At 36.8% G+C, this 16,720-nt stretch overlaps 1 protein-coding gene across 4 annotated transcripts; it reads left to right on the top strand.

Annotated features, from left to right (window-relative positions):
• wipi1 (WD repeat domain, phosphoinositide interacting 1) lies at positions 1 to 16,123 on the top strand. 4 transcript variants are annotated; one of them, XM_041777793.1, is made up of 14 exons: positions 1 to 90; positions 953 to 1,406; positions 4,437 to 4,519; positions 6,012 to 6,178; positions 7,106 to 7,202; positions 8,329 to 8,426; positions 9,841 to 9,933; positions 10,461 to 10,531; positions 13,688 to 13,795; positions 13,980 to 14,144; positions 14,368 to 14,475; positions 14,811 to 14,953; positions 15,139 to 15,239; positions 15,984 to 16,123. In XM_041777793.1, exons 2-14 carry the CDS (start codon positions 1,288 to 1,290, stop codon positions 16,032 to 16,034), a joined length of 1,404 nt encoding a protein of 467 aa, XP_041633727.1. In that variant the 5' UTR covers positions 1 to 90; positions 953 to 1,287; the 3' UTR covers positions 16,035 to 16,123. The 4 variants fall into 4 exon arrangements, with proteins under 4 accessions (XP_041633727.1, XP_041633725.1, XP_041633724.1 ...); XM_041777791.1 differs by having other exon boundaries at positions 953 to 1,030; positions 1,103 to 1,406; positions 15,139 to 15,990; XM_041777790.1 differs by having other exon boundaries at positions 15,139 to 15,990.
• Positions 16,124 to 16,720: the final 597 nt, after the last annotated feature.

Raw genomic sequence — 16,720 nt, 5'->3', positions numbered from 1 at the left:
ATTACTCTGATTAAAGAGCTGCACCCACAGCCACAGGTTGGAAACACTCAGCTGACAATACTAAACAGGATGCCATCTACATCACACCAGGTAAATAAATAAGTGTACCACAGTTATTTGATGGAAAGATATTTTCAGGCAATATTAAATATTAAGGCCTATATGCCTGTGCTCCATATCATTTTAAAGTATGATGTCACCCTGTCATTATTTAAGCAGGTACAGTATGCAAAGTTGGAGTCATGTCTGCAGTTTATTGTTTTATCTCAAATGAGGGTGAAAAACAGAGCATCAGGCTATCTGTGCTTGGATAATACATTTGAATATGCTCCACTTGGGGGAAACTAAAAATTTCAATAAATTGTAATGATTTTCCTCAAGAGAAGAAAAATCAATAAAATCATCTTTATTTTGCCTTACCTGTCTGACTTTTAGTTAAGAATCCTTGAAGTAACCTAAATGGTTTTCACTGGGGTTAGTAAGATAGGTTTAAATACAACTCCAGACATAAAACTACCACTGTGTGAAGTCTTAACCAATCAGATAAGGCAATTTTACACAACCCAGACTTGGGTGTAGGTGCCAGTCGGTATGGTTGTGTCAAAGACTAAAACTAAGGATATTTGTCTCTACTTTTATTTTATTTTAGTTAGTTTTGTAAGTGCACTATACAGTTTTAGTTAGTTTTCGTTTTTAGGTAAAGCTTAGTTTTCATTTAGTTTCAGTTTTAAAAAAATGATGTTTAAATTTTATTTATTTAGTTAGTTTTAGTTAACTACAAAAACCTTGCAGCGGGGACTGTGACCTGTAATCACAATGTCTACCCTATTTCATTATGACCAAACAGTTTCGGAGTGAAAAGAAAAAATAGTTTCTTGAATATTTTTAGAGGTCTATGCTATACTACATCATGAATGGACGGACATAAACAAAGCCCCTTCTGCCCTCACAGCCTATCAAAATACAGCGTTCCCCATCTGGCCAATCAAAAAAGAAGTCAACACCAACGTGGGTCCGCTTCCAACCAATCGTAAGAGGCGGCAATGTGACGTCGTTCTATCAGCTGTTCTTGTTTTGCTTCTTTTTCTTCTTTTCTTCTCAGGGGTCTTGCTAATAGACGGCTAAAACAGCCGAACTCAAACCAAATCTGAAACCCTCTGGTATCGGCTGGAGCGCGAACTTAGCCCTCATACTTAACAAGATTAACTTTTCTTTCGAATTGGAGCCGTCTTCCGCCGACATCAAGCGAAGAGGTGCACCCGATCCCAGGCCTCCAATCCAGGGCGGATGGAGGACAGGAGGCCGCTGGGAATCGGGATGGAGACCGGAGAGGGTGCTGGTGGGCCTGGCGGACCGGATGGACTGGGGCCCCAGTTTGGCTGTGCTTCCTTCAACCAAGACTCAACGTAAGGATGCAGACAGTTTTATATCATATGAGGCAGAAGGAATTTTTCCCAGTACATGCGCCAGTACATTGTATTTGACAGATGTAGCCTTATATATACCTTATACAATTCAGAATGGCTACTTAAAAGTCCCAAACCATTCTTTCCATTGTAATCTTTAAATGAAATGGTCCCTCTTGTGACTTCTGTCTCTGTGTTAGGATAGGAAGCGAAACCTTGACTTTTGAAAAGATGATTTATTCTATCATCTTTGCTATTAGGACCTATCTATGTATTAGAATGTCAAAAAGTCTAAAAGGTAGCATATGCATTGTAAACCAAACGTTTTGCATGTAATTGCATTCTGCTTAAACTCATAGGCCTAAATGTTTTTAGAGATGGTATTGAAAAAGGTAGTTGCTAGCTGCCTATGTACTTAGGGTAACTTGCTTGTCATACAGTGTGTATACGTACAGTATGTGCACATTAGCCCGCATGATGCTGTGGGCACCTTTCAGAGGACATCTGTGTAGTGGGGTCTGTCCAGGTCATGTAGAAACCAAATACCGTCTATATGCACATTAAACAATACTGTATATGTATGGATTACATTAAATAAGAAAAACATAGTTGAGTGAGCACCTACTGTGGCTCTAAAAGCTCAAATTGAGAAAATTATGTGGTAAAAATTCTGAAAGTTTGAGATTTTGTGAAGTACTTACTTAAAATAGGTTACAGTCTTTTCGTTGCTCCAGACTGAACAATAATTTTTAAATACTTTTTTTTTCATAGAAATTGTGGATGGATTAGAAATGGATTAGGCAGGTCAACTTTTGACAAAACTTAGTTTATAAGTTATTGGTTTCACCCCAAGTGGCTCCTGGTGTAAATATTACACTTTACATTACTGCAGTTACATGAAATTAAAACCCATATTAGGTCCCCAAAACCATTCAACTCCACAACACTCAGAGCCTGGTAAAAACAAACTCTGATCATATATAGTTCTTATCTCTATTCATGACAGCTCCTACAGAGATGAATGTACACAACAGTTAAATTTCTATCGAGGCTTGAATTTAAGCATGGGAAGTAGTGAAGTCACTGAGTGACAAGTACATAAGTGATGCGAGCTCAGCTAATGCAGTTACTAAACATTGAGGATTTCTTGAAATAAATGCGTACCACTAATGTTCACTCTGTGGGGGTTAACAGGGGTAAACTTATTTGTCAGCATCATTGATAACTTGCTGTTTGCCAATTCCTTCCTCCTCCATATTTCAACACTTTTGTTTCAGATACGGTCAACTATGGCTCCAGTGAACAAACACAGCAATGGCCAAAAGAAAAAACTCAAGGCTTGAAAAAATAATGTGTGATGTCAAGGGCACTATGTTTATTTACATGTAAGGTTTTGCATTAAACAGATTACCCTAAAAGCCAGAGGTGGGTAAGACTTGAACAAAATCTGCAATCTTAAGTCTGTATTGCATTCAGTCAGCAGAAAGTCTGCTCAAAGATCCTGAAGTAATGGAACAACTCAGAACTTGAGCAGCCTTTAGCACAAGAATTCACACAAACAAATTCTGCATTTTGCATAAAAACTGGGGCCACAGTCATCATATGCCAGTATTTTGAAGACAATTAAAGTGTCATTTTATTTTGAGGTTCCTTTACCATTGTGAGTGCATGGGATATCTGCAACAACCCAGTTGCTTAATATTGAGTAAGCTCCACTAAACAGGCGTACACACAGACCAGCTTACATTAAAATGCTGAGTAACCAGATGACAAGAGCAGGATATTGTGAAAGAAAGGCTTGTTTGTACCCAGACAGATGTTGGCTGTCTTAGTATGGACTAAACTGCCTCATCTAACACACTCATCTCTAACCCATGTGGGAGTAATTGTTTTCATACAGCTGAAGAATGTAAACTCATGAATTAATATCTTTTGGATATTATTCTCTTTTAGTTTGTGGACATTGTACTTATTTAGAGGATATTAGAAAGAAAACCTCTGTTTGGCAAAGTCAGGTAAGGGAAGTGAAAATATGCTTGATTTTCTCTGGAGTTGTGCAGGTTTTTTCCTGCTCAGAAACAGGATGAGACAGGATAGGTATGTTTGAAATTCACACCGGGGGAAAGAGGAAGAAGTAACCACTAAGAAAATGACCTTTGTTATAAGGACCCGATGTCTCAAATTGGTGTAGTTACATTTTTAGTCCACAGACTTAGCCGGATCACCACTTACAGCACATACTGTGTAAATTTAGAAATGCACAGATTCAGAGAAAAACCAAAGAAAGAGAATTTTGTGTGTGGAGGAGCAAGATGAAAAAAATGTCCTACTAGGAAAGATATACTACTATATTTATTTGTCCTACATCATGACAGTTTTGTGGTAAACTACGAAAGGCACTCATTATTGGCTGATTTTCATCAAAAATACATTAGATCAGAATTAATGCCTTTAGTCACAGATCACCAAATGGATCACCTGTGGTTAATACTCCGTGTCTGAGAGAAGCAGGCAGAAATAAGTCATGTGTTCAGTGATGTGCAATTATAAAGGCTAGTAGGTTAGCCAGCCAATAAGTGGTAAGCACACCATCATTCTTAATCAAATTAAACTGAAATGCATTACTTTCAACTGTTTAGCTGAAAGAACCCTGTCTAACCCAGCCTCCTAGAAATATGTGTAACTTGTGATTATAGTTGGTAAATGGTTAATGAACTTCAGCCAAAGTCGCCCATAGTCAAAGTTGATATTTATTTTTAAACCATATTTATTTTTAAACCAATTTAATGTATTGTAAGGGTTCAAACACTGTCATGTTTTCACCACCACATGCTGCAGGACAGAACAGAAAATAAGGGATGTCAAAGTAAATTCAGCCCTTTAAATGTGTATTTTATCATGTTGTTTTCAACAACAGTTTGACTCAACCAAAGCTGACAAAGATTTATTCCCTCCTTGCTAAAAATGAGAAGAATAAAAACGATGCTTGATGTTTTTTTGTGTGTGTGTGTGTGTGTGTGTGTGTTGTAGGTCCCTGGCTTTGGGAACAAAGACTGGCTACAGGCTGTTTTCTCTGACGATTGTGGATAAACTGGACTGTATTCACGAGAGTGGTCAGTACTGGGTTTTTACTAAGCATCCATTATTGTGTGCAAAACCTTGGGCTTAATTTTAAACTTGCCATCATCAGCTGTGAGGTGTTTTTTCTTTTTTGTTGTTGTTGGATGAGGTTGACCTAATGAAAAAAATATACATCAGTTATTTTCTTTGTATAAATATGCTGAAGGTGGCCCCAGTCATCTTAGTCTCCTTTTCAAAGTCATTCATACAGTAAATATTTTTGTATGATAATATCACCATATTACAACAATACCTAGAAAAGCACTCAGAGAGCGCAGACCTCCACCATTAGCCCTATCTTCCAACAGTGAAGAATCCTTTTAAAAAATTCCTGGATCAAGACAGTGATCCAAATCACTCCCAAAATCTAACCAGTTCTTCCTCATGCCATTTCTGAAATTTCCTGAAAATTTCATCAAAATCCATCCATAACTTTTTGTACATCCAGGCTACATGTCTTCTGGGGCTTTTTTTCAACCAGCTGCCATGCAAGATATTGCCTGGATGGTTGAACCCCCCACTTTCCTTGCTGTTCAAACCCTGCCGATCACATAACCTCCTTGGCGGTGGTAAAAATAGAGTTTACATATTACTGTGGGGAATGGGTGCTTTGGAGACTGCTTTTAAAAATAAAACTGTATTTTTTCTGCTTACTGTAATTGAAGTGCAAATAAAGCATACCATCTTGATAAGGGGAGGGGGTATTTAGCCAGTATCTGTTAACTCAGAGTATTACCTCATCACAGTATGAGCTCAACATAATAATTATGATGTGCATCTGTTGATCTAAATACAGACTACACAAAAACCAGGATGTAAAAGGGAATTCTCTGTGTGCCTAACAGAAGTAATCATTTTCTCAGCAAGGAAGCCACAGAGCAACCAGTCTCTCCACTTAAAAGCACTCACTGGGTCATTATGAGGTTTTCCTGGCTGAATCCTCAGACGAGGCTGAGCTTCAGATTTTTTTCAAAGAATGGCTGTTTCTGTCCGCAGTCTGCAGAGTCAGGTCAATTGTTTCTGCAGCATGACATCAGTTTGACCTGTTGTGGAGACTTGTTTCTTTACATTGTATCTTATTTTTAGATATTCATGTTTAATATTAATACTTGTTCAAACATTCTGTATTTTTGTGGGGGATCTTAAAGCTTCTGAAGGATTAAAAAAATCTGCCAGTCTCAAATAATATGTATAGATTTATTTCTAAATAATTGAGATATATAACTGTTATTAAGCCATGCAGAATTCATCACTAAGATGTGCTGATTTTTACAATTAAGGGTCACAAATTGTGTGAATGATTCACTTAAGTCTACTAACTCGAGTTAAAGTCAGGATCAGAGGTTGGAATGACTGTCATTCTCTTGTGGAAAGGTTTGTTGTAGTTGAATGTCTTTTCAGTATAAGTGATAGTTTGGTGAAGTCAGCATTACAGTGACATCTTCTTAACTGTGTTTGTGTCTGCTGGCTATTCTCCACTAACAGAGACTCCAGATGTTTACATTGTGGAGCGTCTGTTCTCCAGCAGTCTGGTTGTTGTAGTGAGTATTACCATGCCACATTGCATGAATATCTACCACTTCAAAAAAGGGACTGAAATCTGCAACTATAGCTACCCCAACAAGATCCTGGCTGTCAAGCTCAACAGACAGGTGAGCTAACACATTTACACAGCCAAAGCACACCTTTATTTCCATGTGTACAAATAATTCATTAAATTCAAAAGTTGGACCTGACCCATATTTTTCTTTGCAGCTATATACGTAGACTTAAAAAAGGTATATTTATGAGCAAAGGTTAAAAACTTGTTTAAACAGAATGCATAATACACCAGACATTGATTTACATAGAAATAGTTTCACAAAATGGTTTGTCCAGTAAAAAGTAATCTGGCTCCATATTGATAAGACTTAACGCTGTCCTCAGCACATGCTAGAATTAAAGAAAAAAAAGCAGGTCGCCTGGATAATTTCTCTGCCCAGATTTTACTATGTGGGCCAACATGATAGTAATATATCTAAAATAGGCAGTGTCTGTCTCAAAATTCCTACATTGTTTAGCTGTACTATTTTTTAATACACAGTGTTAAAAATTATTCAAGCATTTTTGAGAGGGGATGGTAGAAAAAGTGGATGGAATTAGTATGGGCTAGAGAGGAAGAATCTTTTAAAACACTTCAGTATGAACTAAGGATAAGGAGATTTTGTAGTTTCTTTAAACTATTTGTCATGCAGTTTTATATTCCTAACATTCATTCTGAAATTTAGATCACATATTACAGATCATTACGCTTCAATGGCATCAGAAAACCACTTAAGGGTCAATGGTGGAAGGAGTCGTGTGACAATGGAATCATTTGTAGGATCACACTGATCTGGCCACTTGCTGTCCATGCAATGCCAATTAAAAGGATTAAAGAATACATTAATGGGGAGACTTGAGAGGTTTTTTTCTAACAAAAAAAGATGTATCTGAAATGTCAACAACAGCTTAAAAAATCATGTGTTTTATGTGTTTAATGCTCTCAATCTGCTGAGCTCAAACTGGAATGTAACAGCATGAGGCTTTGTCTTTTTCAGAGGCTTGTGGTGTGCCTTGAAGAGTCCATTTATATTCACAACATCAAAGACATGAAGCTTCTCAAAACTCTGTTAAACACTCCGTCCAACCCCTCAGGTAAATATTAGTACTAAAGGACTGGAAATGCAGGTATGCTCCAGACAAACAAATATACAGTTTCTGTTTTGATGTAATAGTAAGGCTAATTCACTGACAACTTTTAAGAAATAATTCCAGTTCATTAAAATATGTGCCATAAATGTTTGGCATAATTTATTATGTTAATAAAACTGGGGAATAAGATCCTGGCCTGTCTTTTTTCAGCTGGATATAATTGACTGAAAGAAATTTAGACTGTCAATTTTAAGTGATTGGATACGATGTCTTTAAAGAGCCAGAATTTCCATCAGGGTAAGGCTGGACTGACATTGGCTGTGGAAACACAAGCAAAATCAGGCTTTAACATGCCAAACCATAACTATCCTGATCCAAACTGGACTGTTTGGTGGAAATGCACTGTATATTTCTTAATGCCTAGGACAAGAAAAACAAAACCTTTATCCACCTCAAAACTTCCTTTTTTTCAGATATCTTACTTAGCTAGATATAAATGAAATGTAAATAATTAATTATTAAAAGCAAACCCCCAAGACTGTAAGCAGATCTCTGGGGGTCATCTCAAGTATTTCAGCAAAAAATTATCCATTTGCTGGTGTATGTATGGCCAGTTAATTTTTCCCTGGGCAATACACAATGCGGTAATAAGTGAAGTAAAAATAGAGGAACAGTAGGCAAGGGAGGTCAGAACACTGACTGGCTGATCAGAAAAGGACACAAGTGTGTAAATGAATGAGGGAAAGTCAAAGGGCATCCAAAGGAGAGATGGAAATTGGCAAGGGAACTTGGAGAAGGGGACTTTGACTGGTGGCTATGGTTATTTTGTTGGTAGTTCAAGGTGTATTTTTGCAGCTAGTCCAACTAGTGTATTAATGAAAAAAAATGTACAGTATATACCGCTTTTGACTTCAATGACTTTTAAAGTAATAAATGAGTGTCTCTTATTATTATGTAAAATAAGCACAATGTTTTCGACATGTTGCTTGATGTCGAATGCCTTTTGGAAGAAATTACGTTTTTTTACACACATTTATTAAAAACCAACAGAGTATCCAACCAACTTAATCTGAAGTTTCGAATCAATTTTTTCCACATTTTTAATGTTGTCATTTTTCCTTTCTTGCAGGTCTTTGTGCTCTTTCTATCAACCATTCCAGCTCATACCTGGCGTACCCTGGAAGTGACACTATTGGGGAGATTATAGTGTATGATGCAAATAATTTGGTAAGACACTGAATATTAACATCCTGAGTTAAAACATATAATAAAGTTTATAGGTAAAATAATATTTTTACACATATTTCATATGGAGTCAAAAATGCCTGTAACACACTATTTTTAAAATACATATAACTTAATTTGATATAGTGATACACAAATGTTTACATCATGTTTAATTTTACATACACTAACATATATTTTAGTTGAAAACAGTTACATCCTGGATCATTTCTAGCATTTAATTAACATTTTATTTCTGTTTTCTCTGAAAAATACTTTATCTTAGATCATCTTCTCCTCTCTGTCGGCGGTCTTATAAATGTTTATCTGACAATGATATCACCTTTGGTGTCTGTTTGTAGAAACAGTTGGACATCAGTATATATTTTCTTGTTACCTGAATCTTTTGTTTTTGTAACCATTTTTTATTTTAGTAGTATGAGAGTGTCCATAAACACTAAACAGACTGGAGGTAACTCTTCAATACTTGTGCAGAGGTGACCTGCTACAAAGGCAGGATGGACTTGGACCACAGATCTAACAAATATGACAAAGTTGAAGATCTGCATTTGGATATTGTACTGTGCATATTTTGAAATATGCTGAAGTACTTTTGATAGCGCTAATATGTTATTGCTCCCTCGTAGCCAAGTGAGACCACATGTTTTAATTTTGCTCAGGTATAGACTCGCTGAGGTTTCTTCTTACCTAAAGATGTCACCTGATATCTGTCACATGTTGGCTTTTTCATGAACTCAGCTGGATAGAAAAACAGCTCCCTCCTCTTATTATTGCTTCATACAAACCAGGAAGCCGGCCTAACAGAATCAAATATGCTCTTGCTTTTTGTCTTTCATATGTTTATACTAAATTTAGGCTACTGGGATACATTTTGAATTTTTTTTTTTTTTTTAATTTTTTTATTACCTGAACCCATACCAAACACCAGTGCTGATGTAATAGATGTAAGTTACAGCAATGACCTCAGCCTGGGAGTTTCAGCAAACGTTTAGGGCCTCAAGTTTTAGACACTGGCCTTCACTATAAATCACTAGAAAACGTAATAGTCACATAAGTTAGAGTCACTATCTCAGGTTGTCTTTGTCGCATATCTAAAGCTTTGTGCTGTCAAGTTTGGTGGTAGTTGTACATCAGAAAAACAGGAAATTTTCGCTGTAAGTTAAAGGAAATATATAAGTTAAATAAGATACACTAAAACTTACTGAAGTACAGAAATAGGAAAGAGTCAGGTAAACAGTATAAAAAAACACCCATAGATGTTGCCACTTTAGCACTGCTCTACAATGCTTCTTCTAATAGTGCCAGAAGACACTGGCTGGGCATTCACCCAAAACCATTAAGAGACTGGAATAACCTCCTTTCTTTACTGTCTGTTCTATCTTCCTTGTAATTTCAGAATACAGTGACAATGATTCCAGCTCATGACAGTCCACTGGCAGCTCTCACTTTCAATGCCTCGGCCACCAAACTTGCCAGTGCCTCGGAGAGGGTGAGAATGACCTTTAGTAAATTAAAGTCATTGCTTTATTTCTGTCAATTTTTCAATACACATTGAAGTTCCATAGTATATAGTATATTTCCCCCTGACATTTAGAGTGCCACTGTGCCTTTATATTTGAAAATTCCAAATCAAAGTGTTCGTATGTTTTTACATGGAGAACCCATTTCATTTTAAGCACATAAACTTTCTTCTGAGCCAAAATGAAGAAAATTATAGGTTACATGCTAGTGATTTTGTAAATGTTGCTTATTCCATTGTTTCTTTCTTAGCTTAGTATTCCTTGGTACAAGAGAGTGTCTCGTAGGCCACTGTCATGATAATGTACTTTTATTCATGAAACATACCTGCATGTACATGGAGAGACACTGATGACCAGCAAAAAGGAAGCAAAGCTGCTATACAATATAAAGCTCAAATTACTACTTTTGTGTGTTAAAGGGAACATGAAGGAAAACGTGAAGCCTTTTAAACCTTTGCAAGCAATTGCTAACACTTAACTGACAACCTTTTTACAGGGCACTGTAATTCGAGTGTTTTCCATTCCTGAGGGCCAGCGCCTTTATGAGTTCCGACGAGGCTTGAAGAGGTCAGTGTGCCCATCTAGCATAGAAAATCTGCTCTCTATAAAAGAGATATGAAGTCCAATGTAAGAGAAAAACAAAAAGTAAAACTTCTCATGGTTCCAGTGGCGGACTGGCATCGAAAAAGGCATTTTCAACTGACTGGCCCTTTTTATTTCAAACCCAACACCAACCTAAATGTTTATAAGGACTTTTAATCACCTACATTGTCCTGAAGACAAGCATGTGAAATCAGCTGTTTACAGTGTGCCTCTCTCTCTGACAGCTGTCAATATGCTGTCTTCAGCACTACAGACAGCACCACATTTACACACAACCATCTTGTTTTTATCAGCACAAACATAAACAATTTAATCTTTATCAACAAAAATGCCCATTTGTACACTGTCTGCTTTAAATTAATTACCATACGTGCTAAAATATTTGGACACCAATACATTTAAAATACCTACCTACAAACATGAGTTGCACATGGTTTCCTATTCTGATCTGCTCATCATAATCAAACTCATAAGTCTCCTAATTAATTGTCAAGACTTCATCAGTCAGACAGCTAAATACTATTTAAAGCCACAGACACAGAAACGGCTCGTTCTGAGAAGGGCTAAAATAGAGGGGGTTTTAAACGTACAAAAATCCTATACTGGAGTGTTTTTTCAGCAACAAACTTCACAGGCATGTTTTGGGGACCTCTGAGACCAATTTAAGCTTGTCTTAGAAGGGTATAATATGTCTCCTTTAAATTTAACACTATGGGTGTTGAATCAACACTGAGGATTTTTCTGTGTAGATTTGATTTATTATAACAGAAGACTGAATTATCCACACGACTAAGAGTAATTTTTAAATTCTTCAGAGTCGATTAACCTGTAGTGTTAAGTTTGATTAACACTCTACAGTGCAAACGAGTATAAAGATTTTACTCAATAAAGGGTTAATTTAACTTTAACTTTTAACACTAGGGTAAATTAAACACCAGTCTGGGGTGGGACTACTGTATAAACACTCGGATACAGTTTTTAAAATGTAATTCTTTAATTGTTACTTTAACACTGCAAAAGTTACTGTGTAAAGAATGTATATTCAGAATAACATTAGGAAATAATATCAAGATGTTTTTAAAAGCTGTTTTTTTTCTTTATTGGCAAAGCTGCAGAGCCATTGAAGAGGGTCAAAAAAGCCACATGTTGCTTCAGAGCCACCCTTTCCAAACCTTTGATTTTATTCAAAACATAATATGTCCATTATAGAAATAAGCAGTGCATTTTATCAATGATTTATGAGGCCTTTAGGAATGAATAAAGCTGCAAGTTTTGTTCGTTGGACCCTTATGTTCATCTGCATACCACATTACCAGGATTTATACTGTCTGTCAGACTATGGAGAAGGCAGGCAGCACACCCCATGAGTTTGTTTTCTGTGTTTCCCTCACACTAAAGGGACTGATGCTGTTGCGCTTCCACTCTTCTTTCTAACAGTATATAAGATCATTAATTTTGATTAGATTTTTTCCATTTAATGAGTTTAGAGGTAGAAGTACTCTCCAAATACCTAAAACACAGTCTGGTCAACATACAGTTAGTCTGATCTCAAGTTTTTATTTTCTTATTTAACCTTTATTTAACCAGGTTAGTCCCATGGAGGTCAAAGACCTCTTTTTCAAGGAAGACCTTGCCAAGAATGGCAGCAATAAAGTTTCAAATATCAAACACACTCAGACTCTCACAGTTCACAATAAACCACAGGTACAGTAATCATTTAAAAAAAACATCAGCTAAAACAGTGGCATACAGACAGTTTTGTTTCAAGTGTTTTCACTAAAGATTAAAAGATAATAAGAGTCACCCTGTTCAGCAGTTTAAATTTAGTCTGCAGATTGTTCGGAGCAAAAGGAGCAGGGAACCTAAAAGCCTTCTTTCCCAACTTAGTTTGGACTTTGGGAACAACAAACTGCACAAGGTCAAACGAACCCAGGTCGTGCAATCCATCCTTCATGATCAAAAGAGAGGAAAGGTACTGCAGAATTTAGCCTAGAATGGCTTTATAAATAAAGACGTACCAATGTCCAAGAAGTTGTGTCCTTAAAGAAGTCCAGTTGACCTTACAGTATAAGGTACAGGGCGCTGGTGGCCTAGTGGTTTAAGGTGCGCCCCATGTATGCGGATGGCCTGGGTTCGAATCTGGCCTGAGGCCCTTTACCACATGTCTCTCCCCTGCTCTCGTCCCTGATTCCGACTCTATCCACTGTCCTCCTCTGTCAAATAAATGCCCAAAATAAATCTTTTTAAAAAAGAATATAAGGTACAATGGTGAGTAAGAAATCCACAGTTAGTGATGAATTTCAGAGCTCCGTGATACACACTGTCCAACATATGCAGACTCTGAGCAGAGGCATTCATGTACAAAACATCACCATAGCCAAGAGCAGGTAAAAAGGTAGACTCAACCAGTCTCTTTTTGACTATAAGGGAGAAACAGGACTTGTTTCTGTAGTAAAAAAACAAGTAAAACCTTCAACGTTTTTGCAACATACCGAATGTGCTCCTTAAAAGACAAGTTTTCATCAAGCAAAAACCCTAGATATTCAAAGGACGATACCAACTTGATTTCTTGACTGTCCTTTGTAACAATTTTCCTAGACAGTGATCTTTTAGCTGTTCTTGAGGATGTAAAAAAACAGTGTTTTTGGCTTTATCAAAATTTTCTTATTAAACATTATTGAGGAAAATCATTTTGTTATCATTTTTATATTTTGGTCTCATTTTTAATTAGTGGAATGATTAGAAATTCTGAGTGGCCCAGATGGCAACCCATAGTTAGACAGCCTTTCAGGTATTTGCTGAAATTATAGATGACCATTGGTTCCCTAAATACATATGGAGTCATTTTTGGAGCACTGCCTTGCAGCTGCATCCGAATGCACACACTTCTGCCTGAAGGCTTTCAGGGCTAATAATTGGTTTATGTTTGATAAAGGGCACTTGATCTGTGTTGACTGAGATACTCAAGTGCCGAGGAGACTGATGAAATCAGAATGTTTAATTTATTAACTTTTAATGGATAAAGTAAAACGGACACTTGTATGTATTGATCATTGCAAGTGTGTGTTTGTATGTATGATTGTGTCTGAGTTTAACGTCTGTGTGTCTTTGCCTCTGCAGGTACGTCAACATTCGCTCTTTATCCTTCAGTCCAGATGGTCAATTCCTCTGTGCATCCAGCAACACAGAAACAGTGCATATCTTTAAACTGGAACAACTTGCACAAAAGTAAGAAAAAAATTAAAGAACTTTGTCAAATGAAATGGCAAAAACCTGATGCCCTGTCTGAAATGCATGGCTATGTTTGAAAATATTCATAATGAAACACGATTTGCCTGATGTGTGTTTGGTCTTTGCACCAAAATAAACAAGTACTGTACTTCTCTAAAGAAAATTGCTACTTTGTATGCAGTGAAGGGGATGAGGCTGTCACCTGGACAGCTTACGTTGGGAAAATGTTTTCAGCAGCCAGCAACTACATCCCTGCCCAGGTATCTGGCATGATGAGCCAGGACAGGGCCTTTGCCACCGTTCATCTCCTTACATCCTGCCAGAGGAATGTTTGCAGCCTAGCAATGTGAGCTTTTATTTAGGTCTTATGAACAGAAAGTGCACCCTTATGTTTCATTGTTTATGTGTTTTTTTTTATTTCTAACCTTGATTTAACTGTTTTTGAGGTAGAGGAGTTTAGTCTATTTGGTTGTTTGATTTACTTAGTAAGATAACAGTTGTGTGGACACAAGTGACTTGCCATGACAGTTAGTAAAAAACTTGAATGGATAATCAATCTGATCTTTCAGAATCCAGAAGCTTCTGCGACTGCTGGTGGCAACAGCTGATGGACAACTGTTCATCTACAATGTGGATCCACTGGATGGAGGCGAGTGCATGCTGGCCCACAAACACAGGTGAGCTGATCTCACAGGAGTGTGATCAATAGTAATCATAAAGTGTTATCAAGTATGAAGAGGGAATATAGGGAAATAAAATATTTGTGTAAAACATGTCTCACAACATGGTGGATTCCCTGCTTGAATTCCTAGTCAGATAGAGGCCTTCCTGTGTGGTGTTTGCTGTTGAAATTGTGGGATCCCTCATCTTATTCCAGCCTCCCACGGGGCAAAGGCATAGGTTACTCTAAATTTCATGTTCAGTGTGAAAGTGAATGTTATTTTTGTGGGTGTCAGCTGCTTCATTGCAACTGAAAAAAAAACAACTTCCAAGTGTTTTTATGTTCTTTTAGGCTTATTGGTGATCATGATGATGACCACAATGAAGTAACAGGAATAGAAGGGTCAGAGGTCACAGAGCAAACACCAGCCCCTCCATCCTATGCTGCAACTGCTGCTTTACCTGCTTCTGGTCCTGTCTCTACCACCCTCACTGGTTAGTATTTGATGTTATTCATGTTAGTTAGAGGATGTGTTTGACTTCAATATTTGGTTTGTTAGGTTGGGTTTAAGGTATCTTAGAAAAAAAACACTGAAATAGTTTTACAATAAAGATTTACCTGTGAAATAAAAATCCTACTGTTTATGGCTAAGCTTTCCCTTCACCCCCTCTCCGCCCAGGTTACTCTGAAGATGGTGGGGCAAAGAAAGGTGAAGTCATCCCAGAGCATGAGTTTGCTGCTGGACCAGTGTGTCTGGACGACGAGAATGAGTTTCCTCCTGTGAGCACCCAGAAACTGCCAGCTAAAGCTAGCCTTACTATAATGGGTGTAAATGTAGGCAAAAGATAACAAGATTAGAAGATAACTGATTCTTTGGGGAAGTTCATTCTTAACTACAGCAACATTTTAAGACTAACTGATCATTAACTTCAACCTAACAAAAAACAATACAGTCTGATACAAAAACTCAGCAGTCAAGCATACCTTATATAGCTAATCATTTTAATTCTCTAGTTCACTCTGCTTTAGAGAGATGATTTATTTTCATAATCTTTCAGAGGCTGCTGTCTATGCTGAAAAAGACTGAGTTCTTGTGGCAGTCAGTTCCAACAGGATGGGAAGCTGCAGTGTTGCTATCATAAATATAATGTCATATTGCGGTTTTCATATTATTTACATGCAGGGAAACTGATGATAATATTATATGGGCAGCAAATGAAGGCTTAGGTTACTTTTACCTAATTATTTAATGCAGCAACTAATGACTTTGGTCTTCCTTTTAGGTCAACTAGGCTACTAGTATTCTTTTGTCTTATACATTAAGAGAAAAACATGTAGAATTTATTGATTCACATATTGGATAATTTGATGTCCACAGAGAAAAACACCTGTTAAGGTAACTGTCCTGAAAGGTTGTTATTGCTTTGAATGGTTTACTTACATTTCTCTTCATCTGTGTACCAAAGAGCTGCTTTTGAAAATTCTGTGAACAAATCTAATGGGTCTGTTCATGTGTTTTGATAGATTAATTGGTGCCGTGAAGGAACTGGAGGTGGCCAGGCGCAGCGCTCGTGATTGGGTAAAGGGACAGATGGACTAACAAACAGAGAGGTGCTGAAAAATTTAATGAACAACAAAAAGAAAAAAAAACATTACTGGAGTGCCAAGTAACTTATTCATTCAGGAAAAAAAATATGTAGTCAATTCAAGCTTATTTGGCAAATACTGAGCAAAAAGTAGATGCATTTTTAAGAGAGGAATGATCTAAACAATCCTCATGATTAATAATAACATTATGTAAAGGTACACTTCTGATTTTGTCAGTGCCAGCAGAACTTCTGATTAACTCTAATCATACTGTTGAGTTTAAAAACATTAACTCTTAAAACATTTCAGAACTTCTACAGTTGGTTGCATACAAAATTAGGAGCTTAATCTTTAGATTGTTGTTATTTAAGTATGGGGTGCAGGATGGAGAAGAAAATAACCACAATATTTATAGCTTTAATACTTGACAGATATTTTCTATAAGTTGAATTTTTATTTCAACATTTTATTTTTCTTGATCATAATAATATCTTAGTTTACATATCGGAAACACTGAGTTGTTTTCAGTTTTACTCTGTAATGCATTTTACTGCATTGTCATGTATTACATGTTTCTGTGTATACCTCATGGATATATTTCAGAAGGTGTGTAAGTACTGTATGTTTTGTGCCTCATATGTTTTTTAGTTTAATATGCTAATAGCTCAAGACCA

This window comes from Cheilinus undulatus, linkage group 21 (assembly GCF_018320785.1).
Source record: "Cheilinus undulatus linkage group 21, ASM1832078v1, whole genome shotgun sequence".
Classification (NCBI taxonomy): Eukaryota; Metazoa; Chordata; class Actinopteri; order Labriformes; family Labridae; genus Cheilinus; species Cheilinus undulatus.
This window is presented reverse-complemented; position numbering and strand designations above follow the sequence as displayed.